Below are 27426 nucleotides of genomic sequence, written 5' to 3' on the forward strand. Positions count from 1 at the left end.
AACCATTGTTTAGTGTGACAGGAAGTAGCCACAGTGAGCCTTGGGCTCATGCATTCTTCTTCTCCATCCTCCTTTTGGCATGGCTGTAAGGAGAAGTTTGGAAGCTTTTGCTTCAAGTTTAGATTAACTGCAGTTTGCTGTGTTGCCTGCACTGACCACATGTGTTTGATCATATCTATGGGTTGCTTGAAACAAACCCAACTTCATGCCATGGGCTATGAAGCAGGCTTATTTAAACAAACCATAGTTAACTCGTGGAATTGATTTGCTTAAATTGCCCCAGTGAGAGAGAGAGAGTGATGACTAGATAGGACTCATGAAGCTAAAATTTTGTTTGGAACATTTATTTTAAATATATCACTAGAAGGCCAGTGAATAGGGAAGGGAGAAATAAAGAACAATATATGTAAATAATGATTATTTTGGGGGGGCAGGAAGAATTTGAAGCTGTAACTTAACCTGTAAACTTAACTCTACTAAGAATAACAATATGCAATATTAAAATTAACTGCAATGTAACCATTGCTGTTAATTTTACATTACCCCATCTGAACTCCACCAGCCCTCTATTTAAAACTTACTACTGAAACTTACATTAATCCCATTGCAATTTCACAGCGACCGACACCAGAGGCTCCTCTCCTGCTGCCTTAGATGAAAACATTGTATAACAGGGGCTGGTGTTACCAGCACCATACAGTGCTACCACACAGAAATAGCATCCTGATACTTTCATTTGTGCTTATAGCCTACATCTGAATGTATCAGGATGCTATTTCCATGTGGTAGTACTGTATCTGAAGGGACATGTTTGGGAGCCTGATCCTGCTTGGACTTGCATGATGAGTTTCAAAGACCTTGCAGATTATATATATATATAGAGAGAGAGAGAGAGAGAGAGAGAGTAGCTGATAACATTTTTAGGATTGAAACAGCTCATCTGAAAGACCCGTCCACTAGAAGAGTTCTGCCATTAGTTGAGGCAATATGTGATACTGATTTTTACTATATAATCCTATATATATATCCTATTCAAGAGTAACGACTTTTACAGTATAACCTTATACGTAACCTATTCCATGGTAAATGCCGTGGAGTTCAGTGGGGCTTGCTTCCATTAAGTGGCAGTAGAATTTCTGTGCTAATTCTGTTGTCTGGTTGCTTTGAGCATTTGTAGTTTAACACAAGAAAATCAAGCCTGTATTTTCAAAACCTGTCTATAGTAGCAATTTTATAAATGCAAAATATCATAAACGTGCTGTTATTTAACAGGACAATACTGGAGTTTGGAAAAAGAAAATCAAGGAGGAAAAATGTGATTCCCCAGCAATATGTAGGGAGTCCAATCAGTACCATAAACCCAAACTCTGGGTAAATAAAATACTTCGTCGAGAATTTCCATTTCTGCTGGTATCTCATTTTTCTAAAGCTGGACTTTTGAGCAGGCTTTTCTTTGATACATAAGCCCATTTGGGGATAAATGGAGAGATATAGGGAGCTGGGGCAAGAATGAGGCAGAATGCCTTCCTACATATTTTAATAAGTTAACCTTGGCTGTGGCCAAACTGAAATACAAAATATATATTTTTTTATCAGAGGCGGAAATAATTGCATCTCATAGAGAATATGTGCAAAGTTCTTCATAGCACATCATTTTTAAAAGCCTGTCTCTTGTTCAGCATTCTGTTATACACATTTAAGTCTCACTGCTTTTAGTCGGAATTATAAATGGTATTGAATGTGGGATTGCCACCTTTAGAATTTCTCTGGCTAAACACAATCTATATAGCCTAATCTACCTTGGATCTCAATTTTTCATTCTGCCATAATCTACCTCTTTGAAATCAACCCCTCATACCATCACCCCTCCCCCCAATGATTGGTAGTTAATTGTGATACAATGGGTTTTCTCAATAAGTGCTGTATTTCTAATTTCACTGTTTTAAGGGTTGATAGAAAAATGTTTTCTGAAAATTCCAATGTTATGAATTTAAATCTGGTATGGGCAACTGGTTCACTACTGAGGGCTGCGTTTGAAATATACCATAATCTGACATGGTACAGAAAATTTGCATATTTTAGTTACATGTAATGTAATTCATGCATCATCTTCATTAATAAAGTAGATTCCAAACTGCAGTAGAGGAAGCATATCACCTTCAAATGTGCAAAATGTGGCCTTGGTAAATTCAATCCATTGTTCTGCAAGATTAGTTCCACTGGCACAAGAAGACTTCAGTTTCCTCTCCTCCCTCCCACCCCGCCATGTGTCACCAAAACTTGCTCCAGAGGGTCCCCCGACCCTCTGAAGCTGATTTTTGAGAGTGTGCGGGAGACCGGCAGCGAGAGGGAAAGGAAGTTCCATAGCACAAACAGACGTTCATTGCTCCAGCAGATGAGTGTGGGGGGAGCGCACCTGCCTCCCCGCCCACGCTGGGCACCACCCCAGGACATATGCCATGCCCCTGCAGTTAGCGCCCCCCACCTCCGGGATGCGTGCCAGCCCCGCCCCCACCTGCTCTCCGCCCCCCCGGTGCAGGAGCATGAAGCTCTGCCGCTAATGCTGCCCCTTGATGCATGGATTTAATAATCACGTGAAAAACAATGAATTTGACTTGCTGTAATTGGCTCACCTTGTTTCCGAACCCTGATTGCTTTTGCCATTCTTTTCACATTTTCCTGCAAACATGATGGTGAAAATTACATCCACACACACATTTTTTAAAAAATTAAACTGGAGTTCTGAGAAATCTGTCAAGAACCCATGGGCCACCTAAAAATACAAAATTTTTATATTGCCCACCCCAGTTTAGATCATTTCAGTGGTACCCTCTCTATATATCTTTATATATGGAATGAATATCTAACTTTTAAAATGATCAACGAATCTTTGTAGTTCATCCTTGTTTTCCCTCTTGTAGCTCAACTATGAAGGCTAAAGTGCCACCACCTTTACCGCCAAAGGTAAGAGGGGCTGTCACTACTTGCAGGAAATATGCTTACTGGCCTAGTTCATATGTAACACCTCTGATCTCATAAACTTCAGTTCAATAAAATATATGCCTGCACATTCTCTCCTTGCTCCTGCCCTTTCAACCCCCCTGCCCGTGCCTGGCTTTGGCAACAATTTCTGGTTTCTTAAATCATTTTTCCGTTCTTTCCAAACTAAGACTTTCCAAACTGGCTTGGGCAACTAAGATAGCTTCACTTGAAAGCAGGAGAGAGAGAGATTACTATAATAAACGATGGTTTGTCTGTCTACCGCTGAACCAAAATCTTATGTCAGATGACTACAAACCGTGGTCAGTTTTTAAAATGGAAATGGAAGTCAATGGGTGGAATTCCGCTAATACAGTGGTGCCTCGCAAGACGAAATTAATTCGTTCCGCAAGTTTTTTCTTCTTGCGAGTTTTTCGTCTTGCGAAGCACGGTTTCCCATAGGAATGCATTGAAAATCAATTAATGCGTTCCTAGGGAAACCGCTTGCCAGGCTGGTGGTGCGGAGAAGGGCTTTTCTCCCCACCGCAAGCCTTCAGGACAGGTACGGGAACAGAGGGGAAGGCGCGTAGCCCTTTCGTCTAGCGGGTTTTCCGTCTTGCGAGGCGTTCGTCTTGCGGGGTACCACTGTACAGATATTTCATCTGTGCTAGTATATTAGCTTGTCAGTTGGAATGATCCCTCCTTACCACATAATGCTGTTCTGGGGGTTCTCCCAACCTCCCCAGAGCCTATCACAGGGGAGGCGCAGGGCAAGGGGGAGGGAAGCCCTGCTGTGTAAGTGGAAGCCCTTGTGCAAGGCGTCTGCTGACAGGGTTCATTAGGTGAATCCTGCCTGGTCCTTCAGATCTCTGCACCAGAAGCCAGAGTGGACGTGCTTGAGTCCACTTGTGGGTAGCCATCTAAGTTTATTTTGATTTTAATCTGATTTTAATCTGTATTTCAGTTGATTGCTGAATTTATGTTTTAATGTATTATACATTTTTATATTAGCCACCCTGAACCTCGTTCTGGCCAGGAAGGGCAGGAAATAAATAAATATTATTATTATTATTATTATTATTATTATTATTATTATTAAAGACATATCAATGTATTGTTTTTATTTCATAAAATTTATGTGCTGCTTGACTGTTAAAACACACAAACCTGAATGCAGTTTACAAAAAGAGGAAAACAGTAACGTTAGCAGTAAAAATATCCGAATACAGTGATAGTTTCAGTTGCATTCTCTTTTAGCAGTCTTTTAGCAGTCTGCTTTGCCAAACTGTTTCCCCCAGTAGTATACATGCTGTTTTTTAGCCTACTGAAGGGCAGTCATCATGGGTTGCATCCAGTTCTGTCCCCTCTCTATTCATGGAAGACGTCTGTCAGGATCACGAGGGGAGCTGTTTTCAGCTGCTACTCCACTCTGCAGCCCCTGAAATCTGCTCCAGAGGTTTCCCCAGCTCTTCATAGCAGATCTAGAGAAGCAGGGAGAAAATCACCAAAAATTACTTTCTTCTCCGTCTGTTGACAGATAGCTTATGTCAGTGGAGGGAACATAATACATTATTAAGTCCCTCTTTTAAGTTAATTATATTTGGCTAATGTGCAGGTGATATATGTGATTTTAGAAAACCATAATCTGATTTGCACCTTGTCCAAAAACAGACTGAAGGCTGTTTTACCGATGTTTTCAATTATGCTTTGCAGATTTTTTTTGTTAGATTGTATTGTATTTAATATGTTATGAGCCACATTATATTTTATCAATCAGCAAGTTATAAATTTTCAAACAAACAAACAAAATAGGGATGTTTTCTGTAGACTTTTAGAAAGCCTTTCATTTCTAGCCATGAAATTTCAGCTGAAGAATTCCTTATACGTGGCTCCTGTTACTTCTTCATTTCTACTGTATTCCCTGAACACATTTTAATGACTTGGTATGAAAGTTTTAATATGAAAGTGATGTGATATGAATTCAAAAACATGGACTAATAAATTTTATAATTTCAGCCTAAATCCATCTACGTACCACAGGAGATGCATTCTTCTGAGGATGATAATCAGGGAACCATCAAAAGATGTCCTGTTTCAGAAAGTCCTGCAAAATCAAACACCCAAGTACCACCCAGACCACCACCACCTCGGTTACCGCCACAGAAATCTCATGCTTTAGGTAATGTTGATGAATTACAGATAATTTACAAATTCTTTTAATAACAGCAGTTTAATTTTGCCTTCTTCAATACATATCCCAGAATTATTCTTAAATAAGCATGTTTTGCTCTGGGCAAGCAGCAGAAAATGCACATTTTAAAAAACACACCCCTGTTTAGATTTTAGTGGTGTGTGTCCCCCCCCAACCTTCTTTAAGCCGCTGAACATGGAAATAAATTCTAAAATCGTGTTTATCAAAACTATGTACATGTCTGTGATACATTGTACTGATGTGTGTCCAAACTACAATCATTGAGGACTATGGAATTCTGCACTGAACACTTTCACAAGGCTTAGGACAAAAAACAGCACTTCCACCAGAATAGAATAAACTTTATTCCCTTCACTGGTATCCCCTCATGCTTTCCAAACTTGTCCCTCAGCCCCAAAGTTCAGCAGGAACAGATAGGCCTTGTAGTACTTCTAAACATGTTCCAGCTTGGACTTTAGTAAAATGGAGTCCCAGTTGCTCTTCATGCATTTAGTGCCTGAAGCTGAGGCATAGATGACTTCATTAAGCACATCAAGACCCATGGGCCTATTTAGGCCTGGTCATTTCCCCCAAACCGTGTCCACGTGCTGTCATATGTGACACCAGTCTTAGTTGAATCAGCTGTCTTAGGGAGTTCCCAACTGAGAACTTCACAATATAGCCAGTGGGTCTGCTCTCGGTACAAATCAGCTTATAGGCTCTGTGATTGACAGATGAGCAGCCCCACTTACCTATGAAGGTTGGCCCAAGGGATGGGGGAGGTAAGGGTTTGGCCACCCTGGATTAAGCAAATACCCTTCAGGAATCTTGCTAATTGTAATGGTGGTTTATGCTCTGTAATGGTCTCTGAATTTTTCTTGTGAAGGTAATGGATTGAATTCTGTCCAGACAAATGGCGACAGAGAAGGATCTCCCCATCAAGAGCCAAATGAGAATAGACACACAAATCTCTCTAGAAGAGAAAAGAAGGAAGTTCTGGTAGGTAATGCTCCATTTGACTGTTTCTGTAAAGCACACGGGAAAGCCTCAAAATGAGCATGTCGCTTCCTGGTTTACATGTGCTATATATTGGGCATCTTCATTTGCAGTATTTTGTAGTATGTGCATTGGAGCACCTGGGCATGCTAGAAGCTTTTGGATGGAGGTGTCTATGTGTAAAAATTAAGCAGTGTACAGTCATACCTCAGGATGAATACGCTTCAGGTTAGGCAAATTCAGGTTGCGCTCCGTGGCGACCCGGAAGTAACGGAGCGCATTACTTCCGGGTTTTGCCACGCATGCATGCGCAGACCGTCAAAATGGCGTCATGCGCAGAAGCGCTGAAACGTGACATGCGCAGACACGTGGACACGGGTTATGTTCGCTTCAGGGTGCGAACGGGGCTCCGGAACGGATCCCCTTCGCATCCCGAGGTACCACTGTATTGCCACATAGGCCCAAGCCATGAATCTATATGTGTCTGAAACCTACTTTTTCATCTTCAGGGACTAAGCCCTTCGTGAACAAAATGACAGAAGGGAATTACCTGTTCCTTCTGTGACCCTGGCTGCTGTTAGTCTGAAGGAGGTGGCCCAGAAACTAGCGTGTTTTACCACATACACAGGAGCCCAGTATTAGCACCTCACTGCCTGTGCAAAAAAACCCAACCATATCTTAAGATATTCAGAAAGGAATAACAGACAAGGCTAGATCTTTTCCAAAAACATGAAGTTTGCAGAGCAAAAGAATGAAGCCAGTCCCAGAAAATGAAGGTCAGGGGGAGATAGGGAGTGAGAGAGTTGAGGTGGCAGTGAGCCCAAGGCAGCTGCATGGAAATGCTTCAGTGCCTGGGGAGGAAAGGAGGGGGACACTGGAAGCTGGAGAGCTGCGGAAAAAATTGAAAGCGAGGAAGTGGGACTGTATACTGTTACTGTGAAGCACATCTCCAGATTTGGATCTGGAACAGGGAGATCGTTCCTGAGGTTGCACTGAGCTTCGGAAGTCCTGTAGAAGTGCACCAATAATCTCCAACCACCTTTCCATATCCAGACTTGGAGTGGAGAGGTGTAGCGGTGCATTGCTTTTGGCACTGGATTGCATAAGCTCCAAGCTTGCTCTCCAGGTTACAGCAGGAAGCAGAGGTGATCTTCCCCATGGTTAATGCTATGGAGACAATCTGCAGTCCCTCCACAGATCCAGCCTGGAGAGTGGGGCTGGGATTCCTCTCATCACATTCACCATGGCATGCGAAACTGGGGGCTCGCGAATGCATGTGTACGAACCTTCAGTGTTTGTGTCACAAATATAGCTCATCCTTCAAAGTCACAATTCAAATTTTTGTTTTCCAGAAACCAATTAGTAACGGTCTTCCTCCTACACCAAAAGTGCATGTAAGTATTAAGTTTTCCATAGGCTGATTTATTCAAAGCATCTTAAATTCTGTCTCAGGACATTGTTGACTACCATTTATGTTAAAGATTTAACCTGCACACTCAGTGTTATATATGTTGAACTGCTAGAATGTAGCTGGACTAGTTTTGGAGTGACAGCTTACCCATATGTGTATGATGCACCTAATAATAATAATAATAATAATAATAATAATAATAATAATAATAATAATACACTTACTAGGCCTTCTGCCAAGTCCAATTCATGCTCTTCTGTTCAAATATAACTTATAACTTCTTGTATTTATTCATTGTCTTGTAGATCAGGTAGCAGTAATTTAGTTGTCTGTAGATGGGGTAGATTGTATGAGCAATATTTTTTACAAAAATGAGTTGAATTTATTTTTCAGCTATAGTTATATTCTTAAGTAAATACAGTTACTGAATCTTGAAATGCAGCGTTGCACTTTTATCACAGAATTGGACTTCAAGGAAAGAACGATGGAATCCCATTAGATGACTTCAAAATTAAATACCTCTTACTAAGTCTGTTTGAGCCATAGTATATCCTTTTATGCTAAAATTCCTTCTTAGAAGAAAATTGGGCCTCCAGTTTGAAGAGTCCACCTAATTTAGCATATTTTTATTACTAGAAATGTTGGAGAGTAGGCTAGAGAACTCAACACGCTGTCAAATGCAGTTTCGGTTTTCATTCCTTTAGGGACAACTTGCCCTACTTTCTTCTGCATAGATTATAATACTAGGCTGAATGTTTTGAGACTGCAGGAGTAGATTTTTGTCCCTGACAAAATGTAATCGTTCTTACAACTTTCAGTTTCCTTCTTTATGCCTTCTAAGTTTGTGGAGGTATTAACACAAGCAAATTCTAGTTCTTACACTTAAAATAAAATAAAATTCAGGTCAAAGGCTAGCTTTTCCTCAGTATTGTACTAGAAGAAAAACTGAGAGCTCTTCAAGCTTTTTGTCCTTCCATAGCTATGCACAACATGCTCTTCACTGCAAAGTAAAGTGAATGGCTGGATTAGGAGAACTGAGGATCCTCCTGGATTCTTTGAGGCCAGGTCCCCATTAAAAATAATACCTTAAGTGGGTTTTGGTTTTTTCCCTTTCGGCTGTTCCTTTCTCTATTCCAGAGGAGCAGTGGGAACTGAAAACTTGTGCTTAATGGTTTTTTCCAGAACTCATGTTACGTACAAATAAAATACATATCTAAGATGCTTTCTTTAAAAACAGGATATTTGATTTTAATTTGCTCCTTGGAATTGTCCACAGAATAAGTCTATTAAACAGTGTGACAGATTAGAAATCAGAGGGGACGCTGAGACTGAGTATCCCATTCATTTTTTAACACAAGTAGTATTCCTGGGTATTTCAGGAGCAGGCTAGTTGGCAACTAAGTGGAGTTTCCCTGTATTTAATTAGTTATGCACTTCAGTCCTTTCTCTTGACAACTTTGCTGAAGAAAAGGGGAGTTTCTTCTCAGGTATACCATCCTCTACTTCAACATTTAGAATAGTGCACTTAAGGTTACTACTAAGCCAAAACATTGTCTTGTGCTCATGTATCAAAAAGTGCCTCCCATTTTCAACATCATTTCAAATATATTTGCATTGTTTCAGTGATGTTCTTTCCACCATCTGCCTTCTCCATCTTGACCCTTGCTCTTCCTCGTTTTCCCATTTTATCTGATCGGCTGTGGCAACAAACATAATTCTGTGCCAATGTTTTAATGCTAAATCTCACGTTATGATGAAATGTGCCCATTAACCACATAATATTGGTTGCTGTAGTTAATCAGATTGAATGGCACTGTGGTCAAATAATGTAAAGGACAGTCAGTGAAGGAAGAGGAAGAAAATGGCACCAAGAAGCAACAGTGGAAAAACCGAACCTCACAGAATTGAAATACCATAGATTTTGATGGCATTTCTTCAGTAATATGAGTGCACTGATTGTGCTAATTTTGTGACTGAAGTTAAGCAGTATTCAGTGAAGACACACGTGAGATGAATTCTCTGTTGTAAAAATTGTGTCCTTTTATTTTTCACAGATGGGTGCTTGCTTTTCAAAGGTTTTCAACGGATGCCCCTTGAAAATTCATTGTGCAACTTCATGGATAAATCCTGATACAAGAGGTAATATTCAGTTTCAGCCAGGATGAGAAAGAAACACTTAAGAACAATTTTGTAAGGATTTGAGAGTTCTGTCCTTCCCTGGGAATTCACAAACTTTCTCTCTCCCATGCAGTATTCTCTGCCCTCTTAACACGATAGATTCTTTCCAGGTTATGTCTTTGGAATCCATTTGCAAGATACATTTCAAAGCTTTTACCCTGTCAGAAGCCCAAATTGCTTTTCTAGTTGTACTGGGCAAGTCAACACCGCTCCATTTGGGCAGATTTATTAAGCCAGTATGGCATCCTAGGACAACTACAATTCATGTATAATTGCCAGACTTACCCAGATTCTCTTGTACACTTTGCACTTAGGCTTCATATTTCACTTTCCATTTACGATAGATCCTTTTGAGCTTCTTTGTACTGTTCAGGGTTCTACTACCTTGAGTTTGAAGATGTATTTTAATATCTGTTTAATTTTCCATGAACCTGCTGCATCACTATTCAGTCCTGACTCCAGATAATTTAATGAATAAGACTTGGTCCTAGGGGCAGGAAGCCAGGATCTATTGGGGGGGAGGAATATGCAGGGGTTTCTGACTCTTAATGGTTTCACATCAAGTAAAGACATTCGCTGCCATGACTAGTCTTGTACTAATCACTTTTGCCTTAGCCTCCGAGTTCCTCATTTATAAGATATGCTCCCTGTTCGTATCTGTAAGACATGGGTCTCAAATGGTTGCCTCTGGTCAGAATTCTGTATAGCTCTGCTGACCAGTTGGCGACTGGTTCTTTGTGTTAGAACCAGCATAACCTGCTAAGCCACAGTTACACCATGGGATTCTAACACAACCAGAAACCCATGCAGATTTATGAAACTGAAATTTTCCCACTCTTGACCTGGTCTACACACCCAATAGAACAAAATGGCATTATCTTAGAAGTATGAGAGTGAACTATACCACAAATGAGAAATAACAACTTGTTCTCATCATGTAAAACCTCATAGCAAGGCGGGAAACAAGATCGTAGCTCTGTCTCCTGTCCAGTTTTCAGCTTGCAGCTAGCTTCATATTTTATGTAGGAAAGCATTCAGAAATGTGATACTCCCATCTGCTGGTCTGAAAGTAGTGCAGTCAGTTCTACCACATAACCGTCTCATTCTTCTTTATAAGTAGACCCAGTGAAAGTTAAATAGCACCAGTTCCAGAACAGGATAAACGTTACACTATTGATAAGAAGTTCATTCATTGTTGAAGTCTCACACTACTTCACAGGGGACAATAGTAACTGTTTCTTCCTTTAGAACAAACCAAAGTTCAGTGTTACATATGAACTTGGGGAATTGGAATTCATTTTCACCCACGTTAATTAAAACAAACCAGAATTAACCTGTAGCTTCAGATCAAGAACAAGACACAGTTCCCCAAATAAATGCATAACAAAGAACTGTGGCTTGCTTTGAAGTGAAAATGGAAAATGTCACACTCTTCTCTCATGTGCTGTCTGCTGTCTACTAGGCCAAGTGTTTTGTTTTGTTTTTAATGTGAACCACCCTGAGACCTCTGGGTATAGAGTGGTATATAAATTCACTAAATAATAATAATTATTATTATTAACATGACTGATACTCCTGCTCTGTATTATGTATTGTTATGCACTTTTTTGCTTTTAAAATCTGTTAGTTGCTTTAAGGGGCTTTTGCCTGGTAAAGTGGGGCATTTATAGTAAATACGTTTGTATCTTTGTAGACCAGTACTTGATATTTGGTGCTGAGGAAGGGATTTACACCTTAAACCTTAATGAGCTCCATGAAACATCAATGGAACAGGTTTGTTTTCAGATTTTGCTCTTCCTATGTAGTGGTGTGATATTTTAAAATTTAGTATTTCCCAGCGTAGCCCAACATAATGAGTGGAATTCAGTGTAGCACTAGGGAGATTGCTCCATTAGCACAAGCATTTCCACTTGCTTGTTTTTTTTATTTATTCCATTTTTATGCTGCCCTTCATCTGAAGATAATCTAAATGCAAGTATGTGTAAATGTAGAGCCACAAGATTAAGGTATTTACAGAGCTCAGCTTGAATAAGGCCTCTGAGAGTTTGCTTTCCCTAAGAATGACAGCTCTCACCAGAGAACTCCTCAACTCTCATCCTGGCTGTATACCAATGCTCAGACTCTCCTATAAGAGAGAGTACTGATAATACCATCATTATTCTTGGAAACAAGGAGAATTCCTGAAGCAATTTTTAAAAAGCAGCAAGTCCCTTTGGTTTTGCCACTTCAGCAGCAGCACTGGAAATAATGTCCACTCTGCCTCACAGAAGCTCAAGAAAATATACTGCTCTCACAATATATATATATAGCAATTTTTATAGCAGTTTCTTACCCATCATGATGTCTCTTTCAAAATTACTTTATTCTTTTATTATTATTAATAACATTATGTTCCCTACACCAGCTGTTTCCCCGACGGTGCACGTGGCTGTACGTGATGAACAATTGTTTGCTATCGATATCTGGTAAGACCTCTTTTTGAATAATTTGGGACGTAAATGCCTGAGCTCTGTTCTGTTGTTCTGTTCGACTTTTTGTACTACATTGGTTGTTTTATTTGCAGGTAAAGCTTCTCAGCTTTATTCCCATAATTTGCCGGGTCTGTTTGATTACGCAAGGCAAATGCAAAAGTTACCTGTGGCTATCCCGGCGCACAAACTTCCTGACAGAATACTCCCCAGGTAAGTAAGTTTGTGCTACATTTGTTTCTTTTTTGAGTGGGGTTCCAAATGTGTAATGTTCAGGTTGGGGGGGGGTGTCATGCTGCAGCATCTTGGAGGGCAGATTCAACCCACACTCAGCAGCAGTGGTCTGTCCCACACCCTCCCACACTGATGGATTTGGAGCAGAAACAGCAATAGCACTGCCCTCACAGCGATAGCATTGGGTGAGGTAGCAGCAAGGTCAGGGGAGCTTTGGGTTGGCTGTAGTGACCTGCAATTGCACAAGTATCTGCAGGGCCATCAGCAACAACCTGGAGGTCCCTGAGACCTTGCTACTGCCTTGCACTGCCCTGCCCCAATGAGCATAGCTCCTGCAGCACTAGGAGGGAGCTACCACTGCTCTGCCCCCTTACATATACAGTCATACCTTGGATTGAAGTAGCTTCAGGTTGAGCGTTTTGGGGTTGCATTCCGTGGCGACCCGGAAGTAACGGAACGCGTTGCCTCCAGGTTTTGCCGCATGCGCAGACGCTCAAAATAACGTCGCGCGCGGAAGCGGCGAATCGTGACCCGCGCAAATGTGGGCTGTGTTTGCTTCAGGATGCGAACGGGACTCCGGAACAGATCCCGTTCGCATCCAGACATACCACTGTAGTGCTGCTGCTGAGCAGAAGAGAAAGTACGATGGGTGCTCAGCAGCGTAGCTAGCCGCTCAGGTGCCTGGTGTGGGGGCGTGTCCTGCAGCCAGGGGCGGGGTGATCCACCTGTGGGGGCGGGGCGAACCTCTCCCACGCTTGGAGCCTCTCCGCTGCCTCCCCCTCAGCTGTAGGGCGACTGAGGGAGAGGCAGTAGGCAGACGCAAGTCCCACGCTGCTGTTTCAGGCAGCGCAAAAGCTGCAGGCACCTAAGTCACCATATCACTCCTAAAAACTTTTGTGAGCCCAGTTTTGTTTTTTTAAAAAAATAATAATTATCACACACAAACCCCAATGATGACACCCAGGGCGGACCGCACCCCCCCCCGTCCTCCGCCACTGTTGGTCCTTACCTGAAGCATAGATTTGCGAGGGTGTCATGCAGGCACTGGGTTGTGACAAGGTGTGTTCATGGAACTTCTGGGCCTTTTCATGGAACTGGATCGTCATGATGAGAAGGACAATTAGGAGGTTAACTTGTATTTTTAAATATATATATATATTCCAGGAAGTTTGCAGTGTCAACCAAAATTCCAGACACAAAGATGTGTCAGAAGTGTTGTGTGGGTAAGTCGAGATACTATCTAATATCAATGCATACGTACAAATTAGACATTTAGTGTAACTTGTACATGGATTACTTTGGCAATAAAATGGTTTGCTTGGAATTTAACATCAGATACCTGTTGGACCTCTCGAAACGCCTCTGTAGTATCTGGGTGTTTCATCATTCTGTGAAATGTCAACAACAGTGGGGAATCGGCTTAGGGAGAGAAACATAGGAAGGTAGAAAACAAAGGGGAATGCAGCCGTATTTCTCAAGTGTTAATGTGTGCAGGTGGCAACCACAGGTCACAAAGGGGAGGGTGGAAAGAAGAGCAAAATGTGGGGAAATTAGGCTCTTTACTACAGTTCAACAGAGATTGTTCTTGTGACAGGTTGTGACTATTGTATAATTCTTGCGTTTAGTGAAAACCCTGGAAAAATACAGTATTTAAGTAAATTGCAGTATGTCTTCTGTATTTGCTAGCAGGACTATCCCATGTGAGCACTTTCAACTTTCAAGAGCTTACTCTGGACTTGAGTCAGTGGTTCTCATAGTCTAAAGCTTGAAATCCCTCACATGAAGACAGAAAATGAGTCTCGGGCAGTCAAGCCCTACCAGATGCCTCATCTTAGCCAGGAGCTTTTTCAGTAGTAGGATTATATGTGCCACAAATGGGGAAATATTTGTGATAGTTCCATGGCTATCTGTATCTCACTGCCAGGCTTGAGATTGTCCCCAGCTGGTGTACCAGGAAAGAAATCCATCAGAGCAGCATTGGTCTTTTGCAGATCACATCTCACACAGGACTCATCTACACTTTGCTTTACTGTGAAGGGTTTCTAAAAAATCATTTTTCTTTCTTAGTGAGGAATCCTTACTCAGGACACAAATACCTTTGTGGGGCCCTGCAGTCTAGCATCATTCTATTAGAGTGGGTTGAGCCAATGCAGAAATTCATGTTGATCAAGGTAGGTTGCATTTGAAAAGGTATCCTGCTGTAAATATTACTCTCACAGCAGAAAATATTTTGTTGTATTCTGTTAGCTTCCAGCCTGAAGAGTGAAAAGGATTCCTTGTTGTTGTTGTTGATTTGTCCACTTCTGTTCCAACTCTCTCAAAAACAACACAAAAACCAGGGGAGCCAATTAAGACCATAAACGCCACCTTAAAAACAAAACACAACAATGAGATAAAATTAAAGCAGCTGTCTTTCTAAAAAGCAACCAGGAGATTCTTTGGAGCATCTTTTTGGGTAACTCATGCCAGACCCCAGGGCTGCAGCAGAAAAGACCCTGCAACTAACCACCGTTGAGATAATTTGAAGATCTGGCACACTGATTTAAAGAGGTGGAGGGACTCTTGAACATTACGTTTGGGAGGGGAACTTAATGCATTTCCTGGTATAAGATCAGGTGGCTTGTAGCTATTGTAATGTTTAAAGGCTTCTCAGTATCCTTTGACTAAGATCAAAAAAGGCTTTGCTCTTAGTCAAAGGATATTGGCACAGTGCTTCAGATAACTACAAGAAACACTTTTAGTAAGAATGGCAAAATCAACATAAATCTTGTTTTAGTGATTCCTGTTTCACCTTTTTTAAAAGAGGCTTGAAGTCACCATACAATTGATAAGCACATTATTTTATCCTGTTATGATGTTGAAATAATAGTAGTGCTAAGTGTGACATTCCATCAGCACAATAAGTTTTCCCTGTGCAACAGAACATCCCTTCATATCCCCCCCAACCAATCTGTTATGGGGGTTTCCCCAGTCCTCGGGAGCATATTGGGGGGTGGGGAGAAAGGAGGGCATCCACTTGTTTGTTACACTTGTGCGTAGTTGAAGACCACCCAGTACTTTAATGGTATTATACAAATACCTCCATATCTATTTTGTGGCTAACCAGTTTACTTCTTAATGTAGCACATAGACTTTCCTGTACCTTGTCCACTGAGATTGTTTGAGATGCTGGTGGTACCTGAGCAGGAATTCCCTCTGGTTTGTGTCGGTGTGAGTAAAGGGAAAGACTTCAACCAGGTGGTGAAGTTTGAAACAGTCAACCCAAATTCTACCTCTTCATGGTTTACAGAAACAGGTTTGTGTATCTTTTGATCACCTTTTCAAATAGCTAGCTGTCTAACAGAACCATTGCCGTTAGCAGAAACATTATCAATTGCTACAGAGATTTTCTGTGAGGTCATGATGCAAAAGGTTAGCCATCGCTGCTATAGGGAGGTGATTCTGACTGAGTCACTGGGGGAGAAATTATTTAACTATTTTGTTTTAAACAGATTATATATAGTTCTAATTCCATCAGTGGTTGCTTTTTAATTATTGTTTTTTCTTCTTTTATCTGTAAGCCATCTTGAGTTTCGTCAGGCAGGGTATAAATAAACAAACAAACAAACAAATAAATAAATAAATTTCATTCATTCATTCATTTCCCCAAATGAGCCCCTGCCCCAGCACCACCTTTTGTTGTCTAGGGAAGATTTATGAAGAGCCTTAAAGGCTCATTCACATAGTACCAAACCAACCAGGATCATGGATTCCAAAAAGAAAAGAAAAACGCCCTGTACGGTGGCTTTCTTATACAAACAGATCAATTGAACTGGAGGGTGTTTGCCTTGAATTAATATTTACACATGAATGTCAACTAATCTTGTTTTGGTATTTTGGCAGATACTACACAGACAAACGTTGCGCATGTAACACAATTGGAGAGAGATACCATTTTAGTCTGTTTGGATTGTAAGTTACGTCTTTGACCTAGACATACATATTCTAGTAACATTCATGATGTAAGGAAAGCTGCTGACTTATGGTGTCTGTTTTTCAGGCTGTATAAAAATTGTAAATTTGCAAGGCAGATTAAAATCTAGTCGGAAACTGTCCTCGGAACTCACGTTCGATTTCCAGATCGAAACAATAGGTATGTAAAGTTTAGTCTTAAAACTTTATCAGCTAGTTAACTCCTTGAGTATTTCACAACGTGATGAAAAACTCATCATCATCATTATTAGGTTTGGAGGAGGCACAGTACCACAGACTATTCATTTTATGTATTTCTGAACAGTTGGGACAGATAATAAATTATCATTTTAAAAAGTTGTTTAAATTATTATTTTAAAACAATTGAAGATCAAAAGCAAAGGCAAATATGTGACTGCAGCACTGTTTGCAGAAGTATCTATTGGATAAAATACCAACGTTTTTCAGAATTCTAACATTTAAATATCTCTAGAAACAAGTAAATGTTTTACCGTAGTATCATGTACAGTAAATGATATCTGGAGTTTGCATTGATTTCCATTGTTAATTGCTGTGGGTTCTGATACCATCCTTAGGCAAATTTCCCTTACTAACACTTGGAGTTAGGAATATTAAAAAAAAACAAAAACCATTAGCTGAATGCCTTAATTTCTGTGTTAACATTAAATAGCTATTGGGGTGTTAAATGTGAGGTTTTTACTGTGTTGTAGTCCCTTAGATTCCCCCAGCCCCCTAGTTGTTGTGGGTCTCTCCCCACAACCCCATTTCATTTAAGAGGAATCTATTTTGTCACTTTGTGAGAGGACTCCCAAGTCCTATTGAGATCAGTGAAATGTAAGCATGCAGGCACATTCTTAAACACAGTGGCCCAGTTCAGATCATGATCTAACCTAAGCCATGATTTAGATGAGAGGTGGAAGCTGGATCCAGCTGGTGGGCCAGATCCTTGGTTCCATCATTCCTAGTGTACTGTTTTGACAGGTAGGTGGGCCTCAGCAGTCCTACTGACTTCCTCATGGTGATGTCCTAGGGATGTTGATGGTGACTAATGGGTGGAACCTGTGCCAGTCCTAATTAACTCCACGGGCCGAGGTTCCTTGTTGTTGGCTTGGGTGACCACAACTAAATAATAATAATAATAATAATAATAATAATAATAATAATAATAGTAATCATAATAATCATAATAATCATAACAATAATTATTATTTATACCCCACCCATCTGGTTGGGTTTCCCAGCTCCCAACAGATTAAAACAGAATAAAACATCAAACATTAGAAACTTCCCTAAACAGGGCTGCCTTCAGATGTCTTCTAAAAGTCAGATAGTTGTTTCTTTCCTTGACATCTGATGGGTGGGCATCTCACAGGGTGGGCGCCACCACTGAGAAGGCCCTCTGTCTGGTTCCCTGCAACCTCACATTGCAGTGAGGGAACCGCCAGAAGGCCCTCGGAGCTGGACCTCAGTTCCTGAGCCATGGAGAGATTCAGGCCCACATGCAAAAGGAGAGTGAAACCTTTTTGCTTTCAGCTAAAAACAACATTGTCCTGATACATATGAACTTGGGGAGTTTTCTGAACCAGGCCTTCAATTTTAGTTGGGCTTAGGCATGTTGAACTCTTTTTGGACCCCACCTATTCAAGATATGCATAGATTCAATGCAGTTTAGGTGTAAATAAACATGTGCACTTGGCTGCAGTCTGTAAAAAAAGCTAATTCAAATGGTCTTTTTCTTCCAGTTTGCCTACAAGATAGTGTTCTGGCTTTCTGGAAACATGGAATGCAAGGCAGGAGTTTTCGATCAAACGAGGTAAATATTGCAGGGTGGAATTAAAAAAAAAAAGTTCTGCTCCTTTAAATTGCCTTGAAAAATAAAGGCAAGATTGCTGTTTGTTTCCATAATTAATATTTCATTTTTTCACATAATTTCATAAAATACAATGGTTTGTCTGCAAGTACTTGGGTTGCCCTGAAAGAAATGGCTAATGTATGGCACATTAATCAGACAAATAGCTGGAAATTCCTGGTACCTTGCTCAGCTTATCTGTAAACTCTCTCATATCCCCTCTGCCATCTGAATAGGGGTGATAATAGAGAGGTATAATAGAGGGCATATTGTAAGAATTGCTTCAAGCTGTGTAAAACACTTGGAGCATGTAGATTTCTACATAGCACTTTTCCTTTAGCCGACTGATTTTTAAATTCGTCAGTGTCTTCAAACTCTAGCTTCTAGTTAGAGTAAAGTTATGTAAAGCTGCCAAAAGGAAGGATTGCAAATATATTCAAAACTCAATAAAATAAGACAGTGAAATCATCATAACTACAGCAGGGCAAAGGTGTATACAGTGGTGCCCCGCAAGACGAATGCCTCGCAAGACGGAAAACTCGCTAGACGAAAGAGTTTTCTGTTTTGGAGGTGCTTCGCAAAACGAATCTCCTATGGGCTTGCTTCGCAAGACGACAATGTCTTGCGAGTTCCTGCTGCCCCCCCCTTTTTCTAAGCCGCTAAGTCGCTTATCAGCTGATCCGATCAGCAGATAAGCTGCTAAAAGCCGCTAATAGCGCTAAGCCACTTATCAACTGATCCGATCAGCAGATAAGCCACTAAAAGCCGCTAATAGCTTCAATGGGCTTGCTTCGCAAGACGAAAAAAACCGCTAGACGAAGAGAATCACAGAACGGATTCTTTTCGTCTTGCAAGGCACCACTGTATCAGTCTTCTCCCCTTGTTCTCGAATGTGCCAGAAAATGCCATTCTGCTGCCAGATCTCCTAACTGTTGGATCAGCTGTTGGTCCCACACAGGCCAGGAATTCCCTGGTTGGTGGCTGCTTCTATGTCTCTCACAGCCCCAGCCCTGCTGGCAGATGCAGGAGGGGCTGGGGGCAGGGCAGGGAGCAAAGATGTTAACATGCTATCCTCTCAGTTTTGTCTTACGCATTGATTATATCAGACACTTAAAACTCCACTAAGTATTTGTTTGGCTTTTCAAACAGATCACACAGGAAATTTCCGACAGTACAAGAATATTCAGACTCCTTGGCTCTGACAGGTATGATAACATATTGAAACAAGAGTGGAAACGGTTCAAGTGGGGAGGGAGTAGGGCCTGGTTTTGTTTTAAATTTCTTGTTTTGTTTTTAATTTTCTGTGATTTTATTCTTTGGTTTTATGTTTTCATATTGTTACTTTTATATTGTTTCATATTGCTGTGATATATATTTTATGATACAGCAGTGTATGTGTGTGTGTGTGTGTGTGTGTATTCATAGGATGTGGGTGGCGCTGTGGTCTAAACCACTGAGCTTCTTGGTCAGCGGTTCAAAAGCCCATGACGGAGTGAGCTCCCATTGCTCTGTCCCTGCTCCTGCAACCTAGCAGTTTGAAAGCACACCAGTGCAGGTAGATAAATAGGTATCACTGCAGCGGGAAGGTAAACGGCATTTCCGTGCGCTCTGGTTTCCGTCACGGTGTTCCATTGTGCCAGAAGTTGTTTAGTCATGCTGACCACATGACCCGGAAAGCTGTCTGTGGACAAACGCCGGCTCCCTTGGCCTGAAAGCTTGATGAGCACCGCAACTCCATAGTCGCCTTTGACTGGACTTAACCGTCCAGGGGTCCTTTACATTTACCTTTATATATATTCATAAATAAATACATTGACCATGCAGCTCAGGGCCAGCACCAGGGGTTAGTCTATTAGGACAACTGTTGAGGGGGCACTGCCCCAGAAAAGTAGTAAGAGCCACCAGCTACTCACTTTCTTGCCCTTTCCCTCTGGGCTATGAAAATTGGACCTGAGGTAACCAGTTCCCACCATCACCCAGAGGAAGAGGGTAGGGAGCGGCTGTGACGGCAGAGCTTTGCTGCCATTGCCATTTACACACTTGTAAATGACAATTTACAATTTACACACTTGTGGGTGGTGCTGTGGGTTAAACCACAGAGCCTAGGACTTGCTGATCAGAAGGTCGGCGGTTCGAATCCTCGTGACGGGGTGAGCTCCCGTTGCTTGTCCCTGCTCCTGCCAACCTAGCAGTTTGAAAGCACGTCAGAGTGCAAGTAGATACCGTATTTTTTGCTCTATAAGACTCACTTTTTCCCTCCTAAAAAGCAAGGGGAAATGTGTGTGCATCTTATGGAGCGAATGCAGGCTGCGCAGCTATCACAGAAGCCAGAACAGCAAGAGGGATTGCTGCTTTCACTGCACAGCGATCCCTCTTGCTGTTCTGGCTTCTGAGATTCAGAATATTTTTTTTCTTGTTTTCCTCCTCCAAAAACTAGGTGCGTCTTGTGGTCTGGTGCGTCTTATAGAGCGAAAAATATGGTGAATAGGTACCACTCCGGCGGGAAGGTAAACGGCGTTTCCGTGCACTGCTCTGGTTCGCCAGAAGCGGCTTAGTCATGCTGGCCACATGACCCGGAAGCTCCCTCAGCCAATAAAGCGAGATGAGCGCCGCAACCCCAGAGTCGGTCACGACTGGACCTAACGGTCAGGGGTCCCTTTACCTTTACCTTTTTAAATGGCATTTACACACTTGTAAATGGCAAACCTCCAATGCACAGCCAATCATCGTTGTGGATTGGAGGTGGTGAAGCAGGTGCTGAGGAGAAGCCCTCCATCACAGGGTTTCTTGACGATGTGCTCTGCTCACCTCCCTCCTGCCAGGAGCCTAGCCCCAATTTGATTTATAAGTAGTAGATTAACATATTACTTTTTTTCTTCTTCTTCTACTCCACCCACCCTCCCCACCCTTCAGAGTTGTGGTACTGGAAAGCAGGCCAACAGACAACCCGACAGCCAACAGCAATCTATACATCTTAGCAGGCCATGAAAATAGTTACTGAGAAGCAATATGCATGGCGATTGAATCATGAACAGAGAAACACTACTGCTTCAACACTTTTGGATGGCTGAAATTGCACAAAAGCTGCAGTACCCCCACTTCAGTTGCTTTGTAATTTATTGTGATGTATGGGAGAGTGAGTGAGAGCAAGAACTCTTGCCTGAATGATACGGACACAGTTAGCACATTAATACCACAAAAGTGCTTGATTCACCATTATGTAATCTTTGTACATATGCAGAATTTTTTCCCCCAGTGAAATGTATTGCTGAAAGCCTCTCTTGAGTTTATGTAGATAGTGGTCAAATGTCTTATCTGTATAAATGTAAAAAGGCTGCTGAGGACATAAAATTGCATTTGGGGTACTATTTTAAGGACTCTTCAAGAATTGGATGCTAGCGATAAACACAGCACATTTAATAACACTATTGTATTTTATTATGTAATTTACTAATACAAATAAACCTTACCTTTTTAGACATTGTAACCAAGACTGCAATCCTATTACGATCTTGTTTTTAATTATATGCAAGTACACTGGTGTTTTTGGTTGCACAAAGTATTAATATGTGATGTATTTAGTCACAAACGTAAGCTGTGACATTGTGAATATGATTTGGGCGTTATAATTTTAGGAGTTTGGGGTAGTTTTCTTTGTGAAACCAGCCAGTTGAACACCTGTATTTTTATATTTAAGGAAAATTCTTTAATTATTTTCTGTGCTTGGGGGCAGGGGAGTACATAATTTGGAATGGGAATAAATCCTGAATAGTGGTACCTTGCCGTAATTCTAAATGTCTGCAATGGTAAAATTAGCATTATTATGAGTCTTTGTTAACCAGTGCTGCTCATATCATGCAAAAGAAACAGCAACAAATTACAGCATTCTGCATCATGGAAGTGGTTGAAATACTTTGGGATGGATCCAAATAGCCACCTGCAAAAGTATCCTGTTCAGTACTTGCAAAATATTCCTTAGCACTTGCATTAAGATGAAGGTGTGCATTTTCCTCATTAAAATGTTGATAACTGACTTGGAAGGACAGAACGAGTTAACATCCACACCGAATTGCCAATGTACCCATTTGGAGCTGTGGAGCTGTTCTGCGGTTCTTATAGGATAACTTTGTACCATAGGATCCCATACCGGTTCCTAATTTCCTTACATGGTGGGATCTTGTAGGTTTTTCAAGCTCTGTTCCAGGGAACCCCAGAATCCCTTGTATGCTTCGCAGGGGGCTTCTCCCTGAGATGATCGGTAATAGTGGAAAGCATTCCTGAAGGACAGCATGCTTACCCCTACTGATTTCCCCCCTTGCCATGAGCAGTTGCAGAGTGTAAGATGGGCAGCGCTAAGGCCCAGTCTGTGTGCCTAGCTAGCAGCCGTGTGTTCACTGAGTGTGCAACACATACAGTGCCCAAGAATCCTTTGCAAACATGCAGAGCTTCATCAGCGGACAAGCTGATTTCTCTCAAGGCAGGAAGCTTGAAATCTGCTGCCATAAGAGGTTGCACATACAGAATAGCTGTTCTGAATAGAAAAAAGTTGTTGAATGGAATAATTGTCTTAATTTGGCCTGTTTGGGGCTTTTTTGCTTTTTTTTTTTTTAATGGCCTTATTTTCACTTTTTTTAAATGTCTTAACACCCGGCCAAATGATTTAGTTACTACCTCACGCAAATGATTTAAATGGTTTTTATTACACATCACAGGAATTTTAGTTTTGAGGAAACCTATTTTAGATTTCCCCCCCCAGTGCAGTATGTAAATGCCAAGTTTGAGAAAAATGCACATACTGGCGCTTTTTTTTTTTATAAGTTCTTTATACTGTGATATAGACTAAGAACAAAACTACATTAAGAAGTGATTTATGGTCTGTATTGATGTTGTTAATGCTTTTGAATATTTCATAATGTATATAATGTAAAATAAACTTTTTTTAACATGTTTGTTGTACAAGTGGATTATCATCTGCACTAATTTTCTGATTGGGGAAAAGTTTTCTTAACTGAGATCAGTTTTGATTCCAATAAAAATGTAGAAAGAATAAAAATTAAGATGACTTTAGTTACTTTGACTTTTATATTACACTATATATAAAATAAATGTTAAGAACGCATTAATAAACACAAGATTTAAGTTATAATTAACCAATAGCTTCTTAGTAAATCTTGAATTTACTTCCTTCTTTGAATACCTTCTTTTGATTCAAACAAAACTGGTTGTTTTTAATTTTATTTATTTATTTGATTTCAATATCACCCTTCATCTTGAAGATAACAGGATGGTTTAAAATATAAAAACACAAAAATAATAATGATTATTTCTGAGAACCTCCATTATCCCCTGTGGGTTGAATCCGGAATGTCCCTTTTGTGAACAGAAGTTCTCCTTTTTGTAGAAGAGGCCCAAATTCGGTGGAGGTTCCCACAGGGGAGGGTCTAGCAACCTTCTGAAGCAGCTTTCAAAGGGCTTCCAGGGGAGGAGGAATTGGTGAAAACTGCGCACACAAACACATTTCCTCCAGCCTATGTGGGTATAGAGGTTTTTGAACAAAACTATTAAAGAATCCCTTGAGAAATGAATACCAGTTCATGATAACCAATCTTGCAATAATAATCAATTTGAGCAAATGTCCACTATTAACTAGTACAGGGGGTGCGTTAACAATACTTGGATAGTTCTGTGGCACCTACACAATGCACAAATGTAATTTCCCCCTGTACTTACCACATTGTTTTAGCGTCTCATCCCCAAAATTTTAAACCAGGATCTTGGAGGTGGTTCCAGTCAGATTTTCAGTATGCTTTGATTGCTCTTTCCAAACTGAACATAAAAGCAGAGTTTGTATAAGATGCACAAGTAGTTTTGACTTATATCCAGAAGCGCATCTATTTCACGGCGCTAACGAAAGTTGCTTCACAATCAAAATGAAGCATAAACAGCCACTATGAAACCAAGCCACAGCAGTTGCTGGTATTGCAGGTAACATATGCTAAACTCAAAGCTAAGGATTGGATATTCTTCTGTGCAGGGTCCACTGGCATAAACAAAACTTGCTCCCAAGACTTCAAAGGCCCCAAACTAGAAATGACAGCGCCACAAACTCTGCTGTATTTCTGTAAAGCAGAAAGGGAAAGCCAGTCCTGTTTCCAATGCCTTTCTCCTTGAAATTGCTTCTCTCTAGGAGAAACACACAGGGTTTCCAGTTACCCTGCTAGCCAGTATGTACACACTTCCCAAATCTGAGCAGATCCCAGATGAAGATAGTGGAAAGACGTGACTGGCTTGCACCCCAGCCTACAAACTAGATCTTTGGTGATCACTTGTAGCTGAGTAAGATTGTCTTCCATAAACACGGTTTTAACAATGAGTCCATAAGTGACTGTGGAGACCAATTCTGGATCCACACATACTTCCACAGTGGGGACATTGATTTCCGAGCGGGAATTGATCATGGTGTGGATTTGCCAAGTGTTCCTTCCTCTTGGCACGTTTCTCCCTTGCGTCCTGAGTTCGAGTGTCTTCAAAGCCCATGACACCTTTGGTAAAGGCTGTTCTCCAACTGGAGCGCTCGCAGGCCAGTGTTTCCCAGTTGTCAGTGTTTATACTACATTTTTTAGATTTGCCTTGAGACAGTCTTTAAACCTCTTTTGTTGACCACCAGCATTATGCTTTCCATTTTTAAGTTTGGAATAGAGTAGTTGCTTTGGAAGACGATCATCAGGCATTCACACAACATGACCAGTCCAGCAAAGTTTATGTTGAAGAATCATTGCTTCAACACTGGTGATCTTTGCTTCTTCCAGTACACTGATATTAGTTCACCTGTCTTCCCAAGTGATATTAGTTCGCCTGTCTTCCCAAGATGTGTAAAATTTTTGAGAGACACCGTTGATGGAATCTTTTGAGGAGTTGGAGATGGCTTTTATAAGTGGTCCATGTTTCACAAGCATATAGTAAGGTTTGTAGTACAATAGCTTTGTAAACAAGCATTTTGGTTTCCCTGCGAATGTTCCAGTCCTCAAACACTCTGCACTTCAATCGGGAGAAAGCCGCACTCGCAGAGCTCAGGTGATGCTGGATTTCGGCATCAATGTTGGCCCTTGTGGAAAGATAACTGCCTAGGTAGGAGAAGTGATCAACATTTTCCAACGTTACACCACTGAGTTGGATTTGTGGCGCTGCAGAGGGGTTATTTTATACTTGTTGGTGCAGCACTTGGGTTTTGGGGATGTTGAGTGATGCATTGGGGTGACACCAAATGGGAGCCCCTCAGGGTCACCATGAGGGCAAGGGTACTCTCCCGTCTTCACACCTCCTGCAGGCACAGCATTGGACACAGTGTCAGGAGGGTTAGATTGGCTCTGACATGGTGCCCCTTCACACTGCCTTGCCCCAGGGCGTTTGGACGGCAAGAGGGTATCACAGCCTCACTGACTGCTACTGACTGTGTGTGCTGCCGCACAGAGTGAGAGTAATATTTGCGTTCATTGTAAAAGTTGCCAAATACTTCTCTGAGTAGGTGGATAAGCTAAAACCAGCTATAAGTGCGGCAGAACCTATCCAAACAGATACTGTACTGCTAAACATTCCTGCAGCATAGTGACAGCACGAGGCCTCAAACTTTGACAGCTGCACCCTGACATCAACGGAGGTGGAGGAAATAGTTTTCAGAGCACAAAACATAATCGGACAGACACATACGCAGCGTTTCCCCACAGGCTTCCTGCCCCTCTTGGTGCTTATGACAAGAACATACAGTCAGACAAGGGCACCACCATGAGGCTGCTCTTGACAAGGCCGCAGAGATTGTGATAGGAGATGTGAAATACTACATCTGCAAAACACAGTGAAATCTCCAAGCTAAAACCTAAATGTAATTTGTGCCATTTTGCTAGATGCCTTCCTCAACTGATCAAAGAGGAGACAAAGCAAATTAGGTGAAAGGCAAAAAGGTGGATAAAAGTTCTCGACACAAGTGAAAAATGTGTGTCAACTGCCTGTCCCCTTTCTTTGCCCTCACCAAACACTATACAGCAGTGTGGCACTACAGGTACAGCACTGTATTAAAATACTATTGATATTTAGAAAGTAACGGTTTATATTAATACATTATTAATTAGTCTTAATAATTAAGTATTAATTAGTATTACTATTAGTATTAGGAGTTTATGACAACACCCCAAGCCACTTTCTACTGAGATGTAATGTAGTTTCGGCATTTGATGGATTATGATGATTATGCTGTCTATTTGAAAGCATGTTTTTGTTGCTGAAGTTTTTGCTTGTTTCATTGGTATCATTTTATGTTACTATATGGATTTTGGTACTTGTATACCCTAGAGTTCAGGGGTTCTCATTTGTGGAATGCTCTCCAAGGGAGGCTTGCCTTGTGCCTTCATTGCATATCTTTAGGCAATGGGCAAGCCTTTGGCTTATTAAATATATGGCCTTTTAAACTGGGTGTGTGGGTTACTGTTTTGTTTGTTCTTGTTATGATGTTTTGTTATACACACACACACACACTATAAACAGCCATATGATCCTAAGATGAGGGGTGGAATATAAATTTCATAAATAATAATTTCGTAATGTATTTCCTCACCCAATGTTACATTTTTAAATTTTTCCAAGTTGCTGGAAGGCCACGTGTCAAGCGACTAATAAACTGAAATAACAACACCCCAAACAACCTCTCAGCGACATAGGGGAGAGAAGAAGAAACAGCCCCCAGCTTTCTCCATCTCCCACAGACTCTGCAAAGTTCGCCCTCTCAGTAGCGAGTCCAGTTCTGGCTCGGCTCTACGGTTTGTTTTTTTTAAGTAATTTTTTACCCTGATTTTATAAACAAGGATCATAGGAATAATAAAGTGTATAAATAAAAAGACCAAGTCTTCTAATGTCATTTGTACATCTCAAAAATAGCATAATAAATTTGCAATAATATATACAACATATGATTCGTTATTAGTGGTCAGTGTACAAACCTTTGGTTTAAATAAGTGGAGTGGGTTAAATAAAAACAGCAAGTGGAAACAGGATAGAACTGTTCACCGGTCCTCCTCTCCGCAGGGGGCGCTGTGGAAATGATCCGTCTTTCTCTCTCTCTCTTTCCCCCACAATTGAAAACACCTCCTCCCCAAGC

The 27426-nt window shown here is 41.1% G+C and overlaps 1 protein-coding gene and 2 long non-coding RNA genes across 13 annotated transcripts in view; 1 reads left to right on the plus strand and 2 right to left on the minus strand.

The window, feature by feature from the left end:
* MAP4K3 (mitogen-activated protein kinase kinase kinase kinase 3) overlaps nt 1-23331 on the plus strand; it is a 70415-nt gene extending 47084 nt beyond the window's left edge. For 5 of the 9 annotated variants that reach the window (XM_083494268.1, XM_083494266.1, XM_083494270.1 and 2 more), the window contains 17 exons: nt 1273-1371; nt 2922-2964; nt 4996-5158; nt 6057-6169; nt 7519-7560; nt 9632-9716; nt 11449-11528; nt 12160-12220; nt 12319-12436; nt 13622-13680; nt 14525-14628; nt 15581-15752; nt 16340-16408; nt 16497-16589; nt 18172-18242; nt 19428-19483; nt 21192-23331. In XM_083494268.1, the coding sequence (XP_083350394.1) occupies nt 1273-1371; nt 2922-2964; nt 4996-5158; nt 6057-6169; nt 7519-7560; nt 9632-9716; nt 11449-11528; nt 12160-12220; nt 12319-12436; nt 13622-13680; nt 14525-14628; nt 15581-15752; nt 16340-16408; nt 16497-16589; nt 18172-18242; nt 19428-19483; nt 21192-21279 (1516 nt within the window). In that variant the 3' untranslated portion in view covers nt 21280-23331. The remainder of the gene's footprint in view (nt 1-1272; nt 1372-2921; nt 2965-4995; nt 5159-6056; nt 6170-7518; nt 7561-9631; nt 9717-11448; nt 11529-12159; nt 12221-12318; nt 12437-13621; nt 13681-14524; nt 14629-15580; nt 15753-16339; nt 16409-16496; nt 16590-18171; nt 18243-19427; nt 19484-21191) is intronic. The other 4 variants (XM_083494273.1, XM_083494272.1, XM_083494269.1 and 1 more) reach the window with 1 other exon arrangement.
* LOC310702941 lies at nt 4103-13608 on the minus strand. 3 transcript variants are annotated; one of them, XR_014523818.1, is made up of 4 exons: nt 13467-13608; nt 7802-7906; nt 6717-6819; nt 4103-4460 (listed from the first exon to the last, which is right to left on the minus strand). It is a non-coding gene; the product is annotated as an uncharacterized lncRNA (long non-coding RNA). The 3 variants fall into 3 exon arrangements; XR_014523819.1 differs by lacking the exon at nt 13467-13608 and adding an exon at nt 10041-10257; XR_014523817.1 differs by lacking the exon at nt 7802-7906.
* On the minus strand, nt 14684-27393 carry LOC310702852. The gene is made up of 2 exons (XR_014523705.1): nt 27269-27393; nt 14684-14824 (listed from the first exon to the last, which is right to left on the minus strand). It is a non-coding gene; the product is annotated as an uncharacterized lncRNA (long non-coding RNA).
* Nucleotides 27394-27426: the final 33 nt, after the last annotated feature.

This window comes from Podarcis liolepis (genome assembly GCF_965112155.1).
Source record: "Podarcis liolepis genome assembly, chromosome: 3".
In the NCBI taxonomy this organism is placed as follows: domain Eukaryota; kingdom Metazoa; phylum Chordata; class Lepidosauria; order Squamata; family Lacertidae; genus Podarcis; species Podarcis liolepis.